General features: G+C 42.7%; 2 protein-coding genes across 3 annotated transcripts; both read left to right on the top strand.

Moving 5' to 3' along the window:
• Positions 1 to 3,808: 3,808 nt before the first annotated feature.
• On the top strand, positions 3,809 to 6,854 carry PRD3 (putative recombination initiation defects 3). Of its 2 annotated transcripts, none has more exons than XM_086502898.1 (11): positions 3,809 to 3,975; positions 4,122 to 4,305; positions 4,412 to 4,571; positions 4,667 to 4,801; positions 4,983 to 5,035; positions 5,161 to 5,346; positions 5,429 to 5,512; positions 5,628 to 5,665; positions 5,794 to 6,199; positions 6,268 to 6,328; positions 6,410 to 6,854. In XM_086502898.1, the coding sequence occupies exons 1-11, from the start codon at positions 3,851 to 3,853 to the stop codon at positions 6,538 to 6,540; spliced, it is 1,563 nt and encodes a 520-aa protein (XP_086359024.1). In that variant the 5' UTR covers positions 3,809 to 3,850; the 3' UTR covers positions 6,541 to 6,854. The 2 variants fall into 2 exon arrangements, with proteins under 2 accessions (XP_086359024.1, XP_086359023.1); XM_086502897.1 differs by having other exon boundaries at positions 5,791 to 6,199.
• Positions 6,855 to 17,700: 10,846 nt separating this feature from the next.
• On the top strand, positions 17,701 to 18,621 carry LOC147422280 (uncharacterized). Its single transcript, XM_086503663.1, has one exon. It carries the CDS (start codon positions 17,936 to 17,938, stop codon positions 18,248 to 18,250), a length of 315 nt encoding a protein of 104 aa, XP_086359789.1. The 5' UTR covers positions 17,701 to 17,935; the 3' UTR covers positions 18,251 to 18,621.
• Positions 18,622 to 19,038: the final 417 nt, after the last annotated feature.

The following is a 19,038-nucleotide window of genomic DNA, read 5'->3' as shown; positions in this document are numbered from 1 at the left end:
AGGTTGCCCTCATGGTGTGCCTAAAGCCTATTGGTTGGCCTCTAAATGGGTCCAATGATAATATAGCTAATTAAATTAATTATTTAGGCATTTAGCAAGTCCTCTCTCTCAAAGGGGAAAGGAGGACACTTGTCCAAGGACTATCCCTATTGCTAGTTATGACTCAGGCTTGTAATTGACTAGGCTAGTGAGAGCCAATGAGCTTCCATCAAGGTCAAAAAGAGGGGGTCGAACCAAGCAACTTGGGGGCTAGCTTGAGGGATATACTCTCCCCCCCCCCCCCCCCCCCCCACACACACACACACACACACACTCGCATGGTGTGAAGTGCAAAGTGCAAGAGCTCCATCTCCTTCTCCAAGCTTGTCGAGAAGTTGAGAGCCTACACCAATACTCTCAGCTATGGAATGCAAATCCTTCCAACCAAGAGCCATGCTTCGATGCTTAAGCTTTCCATCTTCTCCATCTTCATTACTATGCTAAGCAAGAAGAGTGATAACTATTTCTTTTTCATATGTTACTTCTTCTTCCTCTTCCCTACCCTCATTCCCTGCTAGCTCTCTCCACCTTCGAAGATGTTTGAGGCCTTGGGAGTGAGGCCGGGGATGGTTAATGCTTTTACAAAGTTTATGTTATGCTCGTGATGTATGAGGCTTTCCATCTTCATTGCATCACCTAGGTCACAAGGAACACAAAGATTGTATTGTACCAAGTCTCTCTTTATGGGAGAATCCATACTACAAAAGCCTATTGGAACGGGGAACCGGCTCCACATAAATCCGGTCCTCAATTGTTGTCATGTTCTCTAATTCTCTCTCTAGCAAAAGTATAGTTCATGCCAAGTTAATTAAGTATAATGGTTGTGTTGCTACCACTAATTAAGTTCACCCTCTATGTTCTCAAAGTAGTCTCATAAAAATGCTCACTATAATTCTCTTAATTCCGCTTTTCTCAATGTTCATAGGCCATTTCCATTACAAAGAGTCAACAAAGAAGATCTTGTGCCATCAGTTTTTGCAATATTTTCAACTTGCACCACTGTGAACGCAATTGTTGGCACAATATCTGCCAAGGATAGCTCGCGATCAACTAGTTCTTTGATTTTGTGCTCGGGAAATGCTGCCAAGGCACAATTGAATGGCTTGCCCTTCACAAAGGAGGTAGTGGCATCGACATACAAAGCAAAAGGAGATGTTCCTCCATCATTTGCATTTCTTTTTCAAATACCAACACCCTCTATGCACACATACTCACCCACTTCAAAACACTCCACAAATTGAGAAATGTATCTCTCACTAACAATGAAAGTGATAGTGTGATTAGCTGGCCGATCAGTCAATCAACTTTTAAGAACCTGTTGGGTTGTCTTTGGACTTTATAAGTTCCATACTTTAACCAGGACCTTACCCTCAAATGCAAACCGAGAATGGATAGAGCCACAAAGCTTCGATATAAGCAATGATGGCAAGCGCTTAAAAAGAGCAAGCTTAGAGTTGGAAATTTCATCAAAAGGCTTAGATTTCTTTGGACCATGCACACCCACCTCCCCACACTCGAAGGATGCCTTCAAATCTCTAGCAACCTTGCTAGAAACCACACCAACACTATCGTTTGCTCGGCCTGCATAGAAACTATAGTCAACCCCTAACACACTATAAACTCACAAAGGAAGCTAAAAATTACCTCTGACAATGGATATGGCCTTTTTGATAGATTTAGAAGGAGAATATTTTTTCAGCTTGTATTTTGGACCGAGAAACTTGGATGGTGAAGTACTTGATACACCGACCACATCAAGTGAAGGCTTGGCATACACAAACGGGACAAGATAACTCTCTCTACCTTCCTATTAGTTCGCATGTATCATCGATACCTTCATTTACCAAGGGATCATTCTCCACATCTAATCAAGAACCAAAATAAGATTCAAAGGATTCAAAATCAAGGAAGCAAGATAGATTGAGCAAGGGGTTGACCATTCATCATTCCATTCGAAGCTATAAGAGAGGTGAAAACAGGGAGCAATATTAAATGATTGATATAAGGAAGCAGTAGCCCAGCAAGAGCTTGCCAAGGTTGCAATTGCTTCGATAAGCTAACAGAGGCCAAATATGAAGCTAAAGCATAAGAAAATGACAACCAACAACTATTACATAAGCTGGCAATGCTGAAACATGCAGCGGCTTTGCTGGTTGAGCGTAAACGTGCACCAAGAGACTAAGAAAATAGGTTGACGAGGATGAACAGCAGCAAGCAACTGCTACATAAACTGGCAAAGCTAAAACATGCAGTTGGTCTATTGGCCAAGCTTATATATGCAGCAAGAGACTGAGAAAATAGAATGACAGGCTAAAACAACAGCAAAGGGTACACAAGAGACGGAGGCTTTTATCTATATAAAGGGAACACAATTTAACCACAAAATCTTTGGCTTTTTCACTCTAATGTTTGGCACGACTTTCAAATACCTCTTACTAGAAAAAAGTAGAGGATAGCTTATTCTGCAGTTTTTTTTAAAAGAGAAAATAAAAAATTTCATGTCTATCCATGATGATTTTTTAGCACTCGCCTATTTAATTCGTTGATAAGTACGAGTATAAAGAGAGAGGAGAGAGGTTTTCATAAAGATAATTGCTACAAAGTTAAACAACCATTATTGAAAATAACACTTATTTATCATTTATTTGTTAAAAGGAAGTCTATACTTGAAAAAACAATAAATATACTAGAAGCGGAGCAACAATTTTGTACATTACTCGCTAAATCTCAATATTTGATTATCATAAATTTCTGTATACAATGTCAATGAGGCGGTCAAATTAATTTTCAAAGAAATACCTCTCTCGATTACATTTCTTGGCAAATAAAAAAATACAAAATGTTGCCTTCAATACAGTTAATACAATCACACCATTCATCGATATCATAAATCCTTATCATAAAACTTCACTGAATAAGGCTTGCTCAGGTAGTGTGGAAACACACTGTTTTAAATGCCACTTTGGAACAAATCCAAAGATTTATGAACACCTATCATTGCAAGACCTGATTCTTTTCTTGAACTACGTCCCATAGGCGTAAAAAATAAACAGTTTTACTCAATGCCTAATCTTTCAAGATTCTTACTAACCTATGACAAACCACTTGTTCAAAAGACCTGCAACAACAAAAAAGTTGTAAGACACATGGAAATAGGGCAAAAGAAAACGACGCCTAGACAATAATCATGAATCACCTTCGGTGCAAAATCTTTGCTAAATCCAAACGAGACAGCACGCACAACTTGTTGGTTTCTTGAACCTCGAGCATTGCGACATGACATGCTGCATCAAGATCTTAATGAAAACCCTTGCCTGCATGCAAGGCCTTCAATGCCAATGGGTGGACTGCATCAAGCTATCTTCCTTGGAAATTCAACCTGCATTATCGCGGTTGCATCATGCTGATGAGGTTCGGTTTGCAAATAGCGACTTGGCGGAGCAGGTTGAGTAGAACTTGGAAATCTTTCCGCCAGCGCATAAGAAGTAAAGACATCCAATATCAGATTAGCTTGCAGAGAAATGAAGCACGTCACGGAACGACTGAACATACATAAGCTCACCCTCAGGAAATTCCCACTCTCAATAAGAATGCGCCACACATGCACTCATGAGCTGGCTTTTATCTTGCCACTTGGCATAATCAGCAAACGTTTCTACTTTTTTTAATTTTACAAAAAAAAACCCGCCTTCTTCATTACCAAAAAGGGAAACCATCACTAAGGCCTCCCCCCTTTGGGGCAGGCCAAAAAAGAAGAGGAGGAAAGACTTGTTAATAAATTGGTATTTCTATTCTATTGTGCCGCCTCTGCATGTTTGAAATTGACAGAAAGAAGCTAAACTTCAAACCATCAGCCATGGCGAACAAGCTCGGCATTAACAAACCTCGCCCTGCGGACCTCTCTTCTCTCTCGGTTTATCCGAGTCTCTATGACAGGTGCACAAGCTTCTCATTTCACTCAGTCTCGGGGTCTCCCAGAATGCTTAGGGCTGAATTACCGTAAGCTTTTATCGGAGAAAACCTGCTGAATTCTGTCCCTTTCCATCTTTTGCCTCAGCCATAGCTGCATTTGTTAATAACAGATCTAATAACCTCAGAAGATACTGCAACTCACAACGGGATCAAGCTAACAGGCAGCCTCAGTCTCAGCAATCGGTCTTGTATTCTGCAAGCTCACAGAGCCAGCAATCCTTCTCTCAAGGGGTTACTTTCTCTCAACCATTCTCACAGCTTTCACAAGATGATCCGGCTACAGCATTTGAAGAGGTCAAATGAAATTTTCTTTCAGCTGCCGAACGCACTTAAGAATTCAGCAAATGCATATCATGTCATTTATTATGCTTTGCAATCTATCCATGAACGTGTTTTGCAGTGGAGATGCAACAGAGAGGGAATACCTTTCTCTGGTAAGCCCCCAGCTCGTGTTTCTGAAACTCTCAATCCTGAAGACAGCTCGAGAAAAAGGCTGCCAGTATCTAAGACAAGCAGCTTGATAAAGCACTTAAACAGTCAACCTTTACCAGAAACCAGCAGTAAGCTAGGGTTTAATTTGCAGGTCTCCCTTCATGCTGCTGTCCTATCCTTTTAGTGAACTTGCGGTGGTCAATTAGGTGTTTTAACATGGCAGGTCATGCAACCGAAGAGATTGTTAAGAGGCTTGAGATTTTGGATGAAGGCCTCAGCAAGGTGATCACAATGCTGGATTCAGTGCAAGGCGATGTGCAAAAACTTTTCAAAGCTGTGGAAAGTGCATCTCTGGATTGTAAGTTAGTTCTAATCGCTGATGTTTGTCCCTGTCGCAAAGTATCTGAATTTGAAAGGAAAACCTGAACCTGTGACTCATTGTATAGGTTTTCCTTTGAGTTCAAGTACTGACACTAGTAGATGTTATTTTCACACAAAATTGCTGATAATTTGATTGCCTTGGGTCTTGTTTTTGTCAGCTGAAGGGATTAGGCAGAAAATGAAACAACAAGAGAGTTCTCTGCAATTGCTGGTGAATATTTTTTCCTACATGTCTTTTGCTAACAAAGTCTGGCATTTTGTACTTAGTTGGGGTGCAGATCCTTTTTCGCTATTCTTCATTGAACTAAAAGAGCATATGGTTTTGTCACGTACCAGCTGAAGGAAGACGAGAAGATCAGAAAAACCCTAACTAGTAGCCTGAATAAGCTTTCTGAACAGAAAAGTAATGATAGCAATCTGACAAGTCTTTTTGATGAGATCCACTCTATACCAGCGGCTCTCACGAGGCATCTATCTCTGATCAAAACAGACTTGCTCACATGCATTCGGAATGAGTTGCAGGTCTGCTTTTCACAAATGTAAGCAAGCTTTTGGTTTGGCTTTCTGTGATGCTTAAGTCCACCTTTTCTTGCTTTGATGACAGACTGTACGGGAGTGTGTTAAGTCTAGGATAGAGGGCTGGACTTCAGCAGAGACTCTGCCATTTACCTCTTTTAACTATGCAGAGGTTGCCAAAAATTCGAATCCTTTGGTTTATGCATACTGCAGAGCTATCACCTTCAGCGTCAGATGTTTTGTACTGCAAAAGCAATAACTGCCTGGTTGCATTGATTCTCTTACAGGCTGTTTTCCAAGAAAACAAATTGCCGTCTTGCCAGAAGTACGATCTGCCTTCCAGAAACTAAAAAAATTGGGGATGCCTCATCTCAAACAAATATTCTGCATAGATGAACTGCACCAATGCTTTTAATTTTTGTAGTCCTCAGTTGACACAATAGTTTTCAGCAGGAAATTATCAACAGCAGTTTCTGTTCCTCGGAAGAGACAGACCAGAAAAGTAGCACTCTCTACAAAACAGCCATGCATAGCAAGCACCTCACAAACTGGACAAAGACGGGCTCCTCTGAATCGGGCAGGCTGCCACATTATAGATAAAGGCCTACCCACACTTCCACCAGTTGACAGTTTGAAACGTGGGAGGCAAGGGGCCTCAAAGAAAGGGGGGACAGCAGTAGCAAAGCAAAGTCTAAATGCTTCTTTAGCAACCTTCAACATCGAATCCAACTTTACCAGAAAAGATGAGGATAGTTGGACAGCAATCAAGAAATCAACAGGATGCAAAGCTCCTAAAACAACACCCGTGCAGCATCCTCAACACAGTAAACGGTTGATAATGCAGAATGCTAAAGTGGAGGTATGTGACACATCTAATTCAAACCTTTTTAGCTTCAACCGCAGGGCTAAATATTGATGCATTTTCAGAGCGATTACATGGACAATTTTACATTTGAAATGGAAGAAGTGGAAAGCCCCTTTGTTCCAGGTAGGATGCAATTGTTTGGAACATTGCTCGTCTTTTAGGGAGAATTTGTCATTTGTGGTGATGGTTTCTGCATTGCAACAGCGAATAGCAAAAACGTCTCCAAGGGCCTGGATGAATTCCTTGTGGAGGATGAGGTCCAAGCAATTCGCAAGAAAATGATGAAAGCCCGGCAAAAGAGACAACGTTCCACTTGTGTGTCTCTGGGTGATTGATCGATGCAAGCAGTATTATTTTAAAACTGCTTGCAGGGTTATAACTCGAATATCCTGACCAATGGTGAATCTTTTGGTAGCCTTCTCCTCATTTTGTTGACTGAGGAGAAGGTAGACTGTAAGTATCTGAATCTGTTGCTAATATTATGCAGCGTTAGTTATCTAGGTTCAGGGTATTGTTTGTCGGACGAGTAGAACTTTGGCTGCCATTTTTATGTGTATGCACACAGCATGGAATATCTTGCCCTGATAGGGCAGCATGCATTGTAGGCAGTTGTCAAATAGCAGCACCAGCTTGTCTCGCTGATTCATGGAAGTCTTTCATTTCATTTTGTAGTTCTGCTGCATTCTGGTTCCCGGAGTTTGTACCAAACTGAGTGATGTTTCTGAAAAGCTGTGAGCTCTGTTATTCATTGTAGTGTGTCCCCACTCAAAGAGTATCTGCTACTAAGTTTTGTTAAGCAGCAAAAACAAAGGAAGACTACTGTTGGGTCTCAGACTAGTGATCTATTATTCTGCACCTTCCAGGAATGTGAAAATAAAGAAGTTTTTTTTCCCCTATAGGCTTGAGATCCTGACTGGACCTTCTATGCACACAATCATGCTTCCAGTACTGACAGGACCTGGTCCTATAATTTGCAGCTGGATGCAAAGATTAGGTGGCGCCAGGGCCTAAAATTGACATGTCAAAACAAGGTGCTCCAGGCAGTCCTGTCTTTTGACATGCTAGAAGCTCAAAATTGCCTAGGAAACGGGGCTTGGAAAATTGCAATTCAAAAGAAAATTCTATTATGTCTCTCAATTTTAGGCCTGGGTGGCGCTATAAGTAGCTCTGTGTGTTTCGGCACTGTCTCACACTTAAAGAGGGGTTTATATAAGCAGAATAATAGTCACTTTTGCCCAGTCTCATTATTTCTTTAAACTCATACAAAACTAATGCCATCAAATGATTGCTCTTCATGCTATGAAAAAAAGACTCCTGCATTTGGCATTGAGGTGAGATTAGGAATGCCACTTTGGATACCGTACTCAATAGTCTTTTCTTCTAAAAAATAATGATTTTTGATTAACATAAGGTTTTGCTTAATATTATTGGTCATTGAATGCATGTAGTTTTTGCTTATGTAAAAAACTGGTAAATGAGAAGGAAATGAGCATGTCCACATTTTGTTTGTCAAAATATTTATCTAATTATTTTTATTTTCCCATTGATTATAGAACAATTGCACTCATGCCCTTTGCAGCATTTGTATGAAATTGTCAAAGTTGTCCTTGTCCACGTTTGTCTAAAAAACGATCTTGTGAAGTAGCTATTTATGACACTTTGCACCCAGCCAAATGTGGAATGTCTATTCAGAAGAGTCACATAATGTACTAATAGCCCCTCAAACTTTGGTGATAAGAAGGGATGGACATGAGAGAGGAGTTGAGAGGGGGGTTTCTCTTTGGTACTTTACACATCGGCTTTTTGAAGGCATTCAGAGAATCGACAGAGTGTGCCTCAATTTTGATTGTTGCTAAAACCATTGGCATTTGCTTGATCTCGTTCCACAATGGTCTCCATCTTTCTCATTAGGAGTATTTAAAACTTTTTATTGTTCTCGTTGCATCCTCTTCATTTGAATTGTTCCCTTCTGGCATCCATGGCTTGATGTTGTTAGGTTGATCAGGTGACCTATCTCCTCTTTTCTCCATATGTTCCTCTTATTTATTTCCCTGAAGTTCTTGCCAATCCAAGGCTGCAAGGCTTTAAATTTCTTTTGCCACGGTAAACTTCATAAGGACATTTTCACCATCCTCGTTAGATTAGTAAGCACATTCACTTTGATCCCCTCTACCTTCAGTTGATCAGAGTGAGATCCTTCAACCTACATATGTCACCAGGAGGTGTATTTTTCCTGTTGCCTTCCATAAATAAGTACTAGATATTTTTATTTATTTTTATTTTTACTTGTTTTGCTCGGGACCCTTGAAAAGGTGCAAGTGGACATTGCATGGCCAGTGTGAAACGGTTGCGACCGAACAGGTTTCTCGCATCGGGAGTTTAGGTCGGTCAGTCTGGGACTAGTTGGGCCAGTTAGCATTGAATCCTGATGAGTATGGAAGCCTGTGTGCGCCAAATGAAGTTTGGGCCACTCGAAAAGTCACTTATAACTTTATAAGTCAGTGGGAACTAGAGAATTAACTCAAAGGGGCAAACTGGACACTTGGTAGGAGGAGAGCTGCTTGCAGTGCTTGCAAAACACCTCAGTAAGAGGAGGCACCCAAGAGAAAGAGGGGGCTGATTTTTCACTCATAAGTGACCTACAATGTGTGTGTGAGTAGTGGGTGTAGGTCTACAGCTTTAATGGAAAGCTTGTCTTCTCCTCTATCTCATGTAGCGCGATGACTTGCTCTCGTGCATCTCTTTCTCTCCTTTGGCACATATGGTAATGCCCCACTAGTTGGGCTACTCAAATGAATATGTATAGTTTTGGGGGTTTATGTGCGTTTGCCAAGGCAAGAGCCTTCTGAACAGGCTCCACAGGTACGCACAGTTTCATCACGAAAGATTGCGAGTTCGGAGAGTTTTCTTGCGTGAAAACTCGTCCAATTCACAAAGGAACTGTCCATTGCGTGCGGGAGCCCTTGGGACACGCGTAGGCGTGTTCGCTCCGCTAAAAACGATCCAAATCAAGAAATTACAGCCTGTTGTGTTTTTCTGCAGGTTTAGGGTTTCGCACCTAAATTGCAAGGGAACACCAAGGGAGCCTCGTGAGAGCCTTGGGATGCGTGTACAGGCTTTTGAGCACCCAACAATGAAAAACTGAGAATTACAGCTCGTTGAATTTCTATGACAGCTCTAGACAGGTACTTTTGACCTACATGGGTTTTTGTGTCGTTATGTTGTCAAAATAAGGTCAAAAACTTGCGTTTTTAGCCCTCGCCATGTTTGGACAGCTTTGTGAAAGCTTGTGCTAAGTGGTCGGATCGTCTACCTAAAATTAATAAAGAAATACCGAAAGGGGTGCTAGTCTTTGGGACCTACAGGGTGTTGGTCTCGTGTGCACTATGATCTTCTAGTCGTTGGACGTATCTGTGTTCTCTTTCCTTCTCATTGCTCTGTGTAAAGTTAACAGGTAATTAAAATAGTACCGCCCTTTACGTTGTACAGGCCGGTTATATGGTTCCATCGACGGGATAGTAACTTTTTTTTCAAAAAGTGCAGCATGGATTGTTGTGGGTGAAAGCAACACATAGCTTGTCGTTATGGCAGAGAAGAGAGACCAAGTACCTGAAGAGGGATCTTCCTCACATGGCACAAAGAATATTCCTTCAATCCTTCAAGAAGAGGACAGATTGTTTAGAACTCAACTGCGTTGCTGCATGGACATGTTTCAGCAGTTGGCTAACAACCCAAGGATGCAGGAGTTCTTACAGGCTCCGACACAGGGTTTTCAGCCTCCTACACAGGGCATGACTGAGCCGTTGCAGGAAAAGGAGATTTCCAATGTGTAGAGGACTCATGATGCTCGAGGGAAAGCCCATGTGGTTGAGCAACTAGCGGTGTCCAATGATCCAAAGCAACTTGCTTTAGCTGGACAGAACCGTTTGTGAATGGTCAAGGGAGCAATGAACAGGCTATGCGTCAAACCCTTCCATTACCTATTACTTATCCTAGTTATTTTGGAGGTGGTTCAGTGTTTCAAGCTATGGCTGGACCTTCCACATGTTATATGCCAGGGAATGTGTTCGGGACAATGCAAACAGGCATGGGTAACCCTATGTACGCGAACATGGGTGTCCAACCAGTTTTCAGGGTGCCTATGGCCAGTTTTGAGTGCCTAGAACACAATTTGATATGGCTGGTTTTTCGCAGCCATACGTACAAAATCCAGATACGACAGGTAAAACAGTTGATGCGAGTTCTGGAATGAACAATCATGGAGAAGCACTGTTACAGGCACCTGTTTATGATAATGTGGCTCCTTTGAGTCAGCCTAAGGATTACAAGGAAGGAGGGTAGGCAGTGAAGTTTGAAACTTTCAGAGGAACTGAGGATCAATTGAAGGCTTTGACCTTCATACAACAGTTCAATGCAGCTTATGATGGAGGAAACTTCACGGAATCTTCAAAGATACGCAAGGCTGCCACTTTCTTGAAAGGGAATGTGCTCCAATGGTGGACCGCATTGTTGAACCAGGGTCAAGCCCCAACAACGTGGGTCCAATTCAAACAGCTTTTTGCACCTGCATGGCTGACAAACACTTTTGAAGTGGATGTGATGACAAAATGGCACGAGTTGAATGCTAAATAGTGTGCAAATCTGGAAGAGTACAATAAAAAGTTTTGGGCCGCACTGTTGCCAGTCACCTCTTACAGGTTTGTGCCATTGTCAGAATAGATTGAGAAGTACTGTTGTGGATTGCCCAAGAAAATTAGGGACTACTGCACAAAAACTACTGTCATGAATATGTTCCAGTTGATTGAGAATGCAAGGGTGGCTAGCAATCTGTCGAAGGGAGATTCCGATGGATTTAATAGTCAGAAGAAAGGGTCCCATGGAAAATAGTTTTCAGCCAAGCGCAATGTTGCAGCAAAGCCTTCTATGCCTCCCACAAAGAAGCCCTCCAATGAAGAAGCTGACACGTCCAAGAAACAATCTAAATCTTCTTCGGGACGAGGACAAGGACAAAAAAGGCATTTTTTTGGCAAGACTTTTGAAGAAAGGAAAGCGCTTAGAGGGGCCAAGAAATGCTACATTTGTGAAGAGGAAGGACATTTTGCAAATGAATGCCCACAAAAGAAGTCACGGGATAAGGATGACAAGTCAGACCATAAAGGGAAGAAGCCAAAGTGGAGTGCAGGACTTGTCCCAGATTTGGTTGGAGACCAACCAAACATAGATGCCACGGAAGTGTGCAAAGCTTGGGGCAAAGTTAGAGACCAGACAGTGCTGGTTTTCTTTGATCCAGGAGCCCGTGAAAATTTCATATCACCAGAATTGGCATCAAAGTTGAGCATTCGTGTAGAGGAGATGGGTATGACAGGGAAAGCAGGTTTGGCATGCCCAGGTTATTCAGAGCCTGTTACTCCCATTTTGGGGAAGCTTCGTCTGCACATTCAGAGCTATGTAGATGCGGAAGAATTTCATATTATGCCACTTGAGGGCTGTAATGTCCTACTGGGTATCCCATGGTGTTACAGGTTACATGCTATGGTCGATACTTACAACAAAAAGATTACCCTTGTACATAGAGGAAAGACTCATGTCCTTGATGTAAAGCTTAAAGGCGAGTCTGTTCCAGTTGTTTCTGCTTCTGCTATTTCATCTATAATAAAGAATCATCTTTCTGCGTACTTGATCTTTGCAAAAGAAGTACCTGAAGTTGTATCTAATTTGTCTACCTTAGATAAAGACATGTCAACTTTTTTGAGTGGTTTCAGTGATTGTTTTTCGGATCCATTGCCAGGGAAGTTACCTCCTAAGAGACCTAAGGATCATACTATAGATCTTGTGCCAGGTTCTAGTCCATCGAATAGACCACCATACAGGGTTAGTGCAGCCCAGCAGAAAGAGATTATGAGTCAGGTCAATGAGCTTTTAGAGAAGGGGATGATTCAGCCCAGTTCATCCCCTTTTTGTTCGCTTGTACTCTTAGTGCAGAAGAAGGATGGTTCATGGCGCATGTGCATTGACTATCGCGCCTTGAATAAGAATACTATCAAGAACAGGTTCCCCATACCGAGGCGGATAGATGAAATTCTTGATCGGCTTGAGGGAGCGTCATTGTTTACAAGGATAGAGCTAAAGAGTGGGTACCATCAGATACGCATTAGGCCAGAAGATGTCCATAAGACTGCGTTCAGGACAACATTTGGTCTCTATGAGTTTCTTGTCATGCCAGTTGGTCTCACAAATGCTCCTGCCACGTTTAATAGAATGATGGACAGAACTTTTAGACCACATAGAATCTTCGTGGGTACTTTCTTTGATGACATGATTGTCTACTCGAAGTCTGAAGAGGAGCATAGGGATCACTTGACTGCAGTTTTCAATGAGTTACGTAAGAACATGCTACTCATTAATGCGAAGAAGAATGAATTCTTTTTGTAAGAGATTCACTTCCTTGGGCACATTGTTTCAAAGGATGGGGTACGCATGGATCCCGTTAAAGTGGAAGCAATTAGGTCATGGCCAGATATGAAGTCCGTACATGACATTTGAATCTTTCTAGGCTTATGTTCCTACTACAGGAGGTTCATCCGAAATTTTGCTGAGATTGCTTCTCCACTCCATGCACTGCAAGAAAAAGGAGTTACTTTCAAGTGGATAGCCAAGGAAATTTTAGCATTCAAACACTTGAAAGGAAAGCTAACTTCAGTTCCGGTAATCATTTTGCCAGATCTTTCAAAACCTTTTGTGGTTCAGTGTGATGCATGTGGCCATAGCCTTGGTGCAATTCTAATGCAGAATGGTCGAGTAGTTGCATATGAGAGCATAATTATTTTGAAGACTGAAAGGAACTTGCAAGTCTATGAGAAAGAATTGATGGCGGTAATTCATGCTCTCACTAGTTGGAAACACTATTTGCTAGGGGCTGATTTTGTTGTTCAAACGGATCATCAAACCTTGCGATATTTTCTCACACAGACGAAGTTATCTGAGAAGCACATGCGATGGGCAAACATCTTGTCAATGTTCCATTTTCAAATTGTGCATGTGCAAGGGAAAACGAACGTGGTGGATGATGTGTTGTCACCGAAGCCCCAAATTTTAGCAGTGTCAATTCCGTACCATTGTGGACTAGACGAAATGAAGACACAATATGCTGAAGATTCAGATTTTGCAAGGATTTATGACCAGCTTGTTGATGGGAAACATCATGAGCACTATATGCTTAAGAATGACTTTTTCATGATGCATGGAAAGTTATGCGTTACTAAATAGTTACAGCCAAAGATTTTGATGGAAAGTCACGCTCCACCTTATGCTGGGCATCGTGGAATTGATGCGACAGTGAAAGGGGTTCAGGCATTCTTCTATTGGCTAGCTTTGCGTCAAGATGTTGACACATTTGTAAGATCATGCTTAGTATGCCAAAAAGTCAAATTTGATAGACAAAAGCAACCGGGATTGTTGTAGCCATTGCCGATTCCTGATAGGCCACGAGAAAGCATAGCAATGGACTTTATCTTTGATCCTCCAAGAACACAAACAGGCAATGATAGGATTTGGACTATCATTTGCAGGTTAAGTAAGCAGACCTAAATCATTCCTGTTAGGAACAAGATAAATCTAGAACACATGGTCAAGATATTTATGAGAAATATCTTTTAAGTATCACGGGATGCCTCAGTCAATTGTCAGTGGTGACAGGGATCCACGTATGAGAGTCTTTTCTGGAAGGCATTGTTTGAGAACATGGGCACTACGCTAAAGTTTTCTTCTTCGTTTCATCCGCAAACTGATGGACAGTCATAAGAGGCAAATTCTACAGTCCTGGATCTGCTCAAATGTTATGTGTCAGAGCACAAGGCAACTTGGGAACACCATCTCCGATTGGTTGAATATGCTTACAATAACACTGTGCATACGTCAACATGTAAGGCACCATTTGAGATAGTGGAAGGAGGGAAGAAAGTCCCACCCATTTTGCAGACTAAGGACAAGATTTTTGAGGCAGACAAGTATGTACAAGATGTGGATGAAACATACAGGAAGATAAAGATTGCTCTTGAGAAGACTCAGGCTACGTAAAAGAATTTTGTTGATAGTCACCGTCGTGAACTTGTATTTTCACTTGGTGATTGGGTGCTTTTGCGCTTTGAAAAGACCAGTTAAGGAAAAGGAAAGGCAAGGAACGCTTGTTTCCTAATCTCAGTATGCGATATTATGGTCCTTTTCAGATTTCAGAAAAGATAAGTGATGTAGCTTACAGGTTAAAGCTATCAGAAGGCTGGAAAATACATAATGCTTTTCATGTCAGCCTTCTAAGACCCTTCAGTAAGCAGGCCCATTTCATTCTTGTTAGGAAGAAGATAAAGCCAGAACACATGGTCAAGGTATTTATGAGCAATATCTTTTAAGTATCACGGGATGCCTCAGTCAATTGTCAGTGACAGGGATCCACGTATGACAGTCTTTTCTGGAAGGCATTGTTTGAGAACATGGGCACTACGCTAAAGTTTTCTTCTTCGTTTCATCCGCAAACTGATGGACAATCATAAGAGGCAAATTCTACAGTCCTAAATCTGCTCAAATGTTATGTGTCAGAGCACAAGGCAACTTGGGAACACCATCTCCCATTGGTTGAATATGCTTACAATAACACTGTGCATACGTCAACAGGTAAGGCACCATTTGAGATAGTGGAAGGAGGGAAGAAAGTCCCACCCATTTTGCAAACTAAGGACAAGATTTTTGAGGCAGACAAGTATGTACAAGATGTGGATGAAACATACAGGAAGATAAAGATTGCTCTTGAGAAGACTCAGGCTAAGTAAAAGAATGCTGTTGATCGTCACCGTCGTGAACTTGTATTTATACTTGGTGATTGGGTGCTTTTGCGCTTTGAAAAGACCAGTTAAGTAAAAGGAAAGGCAAGGAACGCTTGTTTCGTAAGCTCAGTATGCGATATTATGGTCCTTTTCAGATTTCAGAAAAGATCAGTGATGTAGCTTACAGGTTAAAGCTATCAGAAGGCTGGAAAATACATAATGCTTTTCATGTCAGCCTTCTAAGACCCTTTGTTGGTAATGTGCTAGAGAATATGCTTGATGAGGAACAACCCGAAGTGGAGATCCTTGTTCATAAAACAGATATTGGTACATAAGGAAAGAAAGGTTAGAGGAAAGGTTGCAAGATGCTATTTGGTGAAGTTCAAGAACTATCCATCGTTGGATGCCAAATGGATGGAAGAGTCTGAATTGGTTGATTCACCTCAGCTATTGCAATTGTATCTTGAAGCCTTTCAGATGGAACCCGCAGTGACTCGATGTAGCCTTTTTGGAGCACGCAAGAGCATGGTTCATGATGCTCAAGAGAGTAGTTAAGCAATTGTATCTACTCTTTCCATACAAAATTTAGCTAGAGAAGTTTGTGCTTGAGGGTACACTAGAAGACTTCTATGCTTGATATATGTGTTGTAGCAAGGTTGGTGGGATTGTTAATTGTCCAATGCTACATTTCCAGAAGCATGTATATCTTGGATTCCCATCATAGAATATATGTGATATCAAGAGATACCGCATGCATTATTGGCATGCAAGCGAGGTTGCTTGCAGTATTTCAAGGGTGGGGTGTGTCACCAGGAGGTGTATTTTTCCTGTTGCGTTCCATAAATAAGTACTAGATATTTTTAATTTTACTTGTTTTGCCCGGAACCCTTGAAAAGGTGCAAGTGGACATTGCATGGCCAATGTGAAATGCCTACGACCAAACAGGTTTCTCGCATCGAGAGTCTAGGTCGGTCAGTCTGGGATTGGTTGGGCCAGTTAGCACTGAATTCTAATGAGTATGAAAGCTTGTGCGCGCCAAATGAAGTCTGGGCCACTCAGAAAGTCACTTATAACTTTATAAGTCAGTGGGAACTAGAGAATTAACTCAAAGGGGCAAACTGGACATTTGGTAGGAGGAGAGCTGCCTGCAGTATAGCTCAGCAAGAGGAGGCGCACAAGAGAGAGAGGGGGCTGATTTTTCACTCATAATTGACCTACAATGTGTGTGTGTCAGTAGTGGGTGCAGGTCTACAGCTTTAAATGAAAGCTTGCCTTCTCCTCTGTCTCATGTAGCGCAATGAATTGCTCTTGTGCATCTCTCTCTCCCCTTTGGCACATATGGTAATGCCCCACTAGTTGGGCTACTTAGATGAATATGTACAGTTCTGGGGGTTTATGTGCGTTTTCCAAGGCAAGAGCCTTCTGAACAGGAACCGGATTAGCTAATTGCTAATCCCCCATAGTACGCACAGTTCCATCATGAAAGATTGCGAGTTCAGAGAGTTTTCTTGCGTGAAAACTCGTCCAATTCACAGGGGAATTGTCCCATTGATTGTCGTGCCGCTTTGCGGGCACGTTGAGAAAAAGCAATACTCAGAGACATTTGGAAGTTTTTACCAAATTATGATTTATGCTAGGGTTTGATTATGTTGTCAGATGCTTGACATGTATGCTAACTGTGGTTTTCAAAGGCCAGAAAGGCTTTAGGAGGGCCTAAACAAGGTGATGGATAGTAGTTTCCAAAGTGCTAATTTTATGAGCAGTTGGAATGATTTGCAGATCCTTGACGGATTTGACAGGTACAAGTGAATGATCAGAGCTGATGTTTGTGATAAAATTGAAGTGCTCAAGTTGTGGATTCTATCGGTCTTTCCGGTTTGGCAATCGGAATTTCGGGTAGCAAGCTATGAGCTGTCAAAGTTGGGACGGGGGCCGGTTCCGGGTCGGAATGGTCGGATTGGGAGATGTGCCATCGAAGATTTTTGGGTGCTTATCAGTGTCCTTATGAGAAGTGTGTGAAGAATCGAGTCAACAGGAGCTGACAGCATGTCGATCGGGATCCGGAGTGCGGAGATATGGCTTATTGAAGTTGCCAGGATGTATGCCAAATATGGGCCGTTATGGAAACATCTTTTATAATTCCTTGACCGACATGTAAGCCGAATGGTGTGTGTGTTTTGAAATGCACAATAAGTGCTTGACGTGCTTTACCGGATGCGAAGAGAAGGTTTCCTCCAAATGCATTCACGTATGCTTGCACCTAAGAATGGACGCCCAAAAGCCTTGGCCTATGGCAAGATGAGGAGGGGACTTTTGGTGACAGTTTTTGTGGGAAGGGGCTGTGGGCATGAGAAGTGGGGCCGCTAGTGATGTATGAATAGAGCCACTAAGTGTATGGAGTCCGCTGCAGCTGGAAGGGCGAGTGGCCTTGTGGGAACGGAGGCCCATTATTTTTTTTACATGGCTATATTAAAAAAAAGGGAAACCAGTAGCGAGGTCGCTACTGGTCGCTGGAGAGAAAGGGGAGGTGGCGCCATCTGGAACCGGGGGGGGGGGGGGGGGGGGGGGGGGGGGGGGGGGGGGGGCTATCTGCATGAGGGTGGGACCAAGAGAGGTGCCATCTATGGGGTGGCAGGGCTGCATGAGTAGGAGGGCAGGTGGCCGCCAGGAGGGAGACAACCATAGTGTGGAGTAGCACAAAAGGGGCTGCATGGCAGTGCAGCTAGGGATGAGAACAAAGGGAGTTGCATAGAGAGGTGTGGACCAGTTGCATGGAGCAGTAAAAGGACGGCCGCCACGGACAAAAGGGGGGCCTAGGGATCTGCCAAGACGATAGAGCATAGGCCGGATGCAAGGCCGTCAGAGGTGGCGCCACAGGAAGGCCAGGGCCAGTTGAAGAGGCCGCGAGGACGCCATGACCAAGGTGGGTCCATCCAAGGCCTCCATTGCATTGGGGCCGAGTGTAAGACTTGGAGCAGGTGAGCAGTGCCGCCATCGAGTCTGCATGTACGCCTGCATAGCATGTGGAAATGAGGACTACCAGCATAGCGAGCATGAGAAAAGTGCATGCAGAAGAGGGGGTGTTCTGCTAAGTGGGGAGAAGTGGTGGCGCTATAGGGAGACAAGAGGTCTAGGAGAGTTGAGGGCTGGGTGCAGGCTATCAATGCTCAATGTGGGTAACCATGTGCAGGTAACGGGAGGTGACCATGAACAGTTAAAGCGGGGATAGCCCTTCTCTTCAAGCTCCATAGAATCAATTTATCTCTTGCTTCATAAAGCCAAAGCTCATTAGTTTTGATATCTAATTAATTCATCTCTCAATCTCCATTAAGCTCCATAGCTCTCATTCATGTACAAGGGGAGGAGAGCCGCCAAGGAAATGGTAGGGAAGTAAAGACAAAGCAAGACAATAAGTGGATTGGATATGGTTGTTAAAGTGTTTGGCAAGCTTCGATCGACATCGTCAAGATGAAGCACTACCCGAAAGGAGGATTCTGCATTGACTTACACTCGGCAAACATGTTGCTTTCAATGGCCAGGGAATTTCTGATAAGGGGTTTGTAAAAAGGTTGAATCTTGGGGAAGAAGACAACATAGGGATTCAAGAGAAGTACGGGGATCAAAAGGGGTGGAGATTTTGCTGTCAACAGGGTGGGGTTCTTCAACTGGGGAATTTGTGATCAGGGGCTCAGATTGAGGTGCATACCAACGTTGGCGTATGCGATTGAATTGTAACAAAATTGTTAGAGACCATGAATATGAAGAATTCTGTTGTTTGCGAAATCAAAATATGTGTCATTTTCTTGCTCTCTCTTACTCTTAACCCTTAATTATTTTCTAATCCTTAGTTATCTCTTGAATTTAATCTCTAATCATCGACAGTCACCTTTGCTACTGCTTAACACACCACTAACTGCGCTTCGTTTCCTCGGTGGGAGCCTACGCCGACTTGCTCTCTCACAGCCAGAAGCCCCGCGCTGTCCCGGTCACCCATGGCAAGCCGCACACGCCGACATT

The sequence above is a fragment of the Adiantum capillus-veneris genome, chromosome 27 (assembly GCF_014529385.1).
Source record: "Adiantum capillus-veneris isolate H3 chromosome 27, ASM1452938v2, whole genome shotgun sequence".
NCBI classification, from domain to species: domain Eukaryota; kingdom Viridiplantae; phylum Streptophyta; class Polypodiopsida; order Polypodiales; family Pteridaceae; genus Adiantum; species Adiantum capillus-veneris.
This window is presented reverse-complemented; position numbering and strand designations above follow the sequence as displayed.

What these genes read in the sequence shown, in the direction of transcription:
- PRD3 (XM_086502897.1), top strand. Translation starts at nt 3,851, where the DNA reads ATGTTTGAAATTGACAGAAAGAAGCTAAACTTCAAACCATCAGCCATG. An exon ending in AGAGTTCTCTGCAATTGCTG is followed by an intron (nt 5,036 to 5,160) that starts GTGAATATTTTT and finishes GTCACGTACCAG; the next exon opens with CTGAAGGAAGACGAGAAGAT. An exon ending in GCATTCGGAATGAGTTGCAG is followed by an intron (nt 5,347 to 5,428) that starts GTCTGCTTTTCA and finishes CTTTGATGACAG; the next exon opens with ACTGTACGGGAGTGTGTTAA.
- LOC147422280 (XM_086503663.1), top strand. Translation starts at nt 17,936, where the DNA reads ATGACCAAGGTGGGTCCATCCAAGGCCTCCATTGCATTGGGGCCGAGT.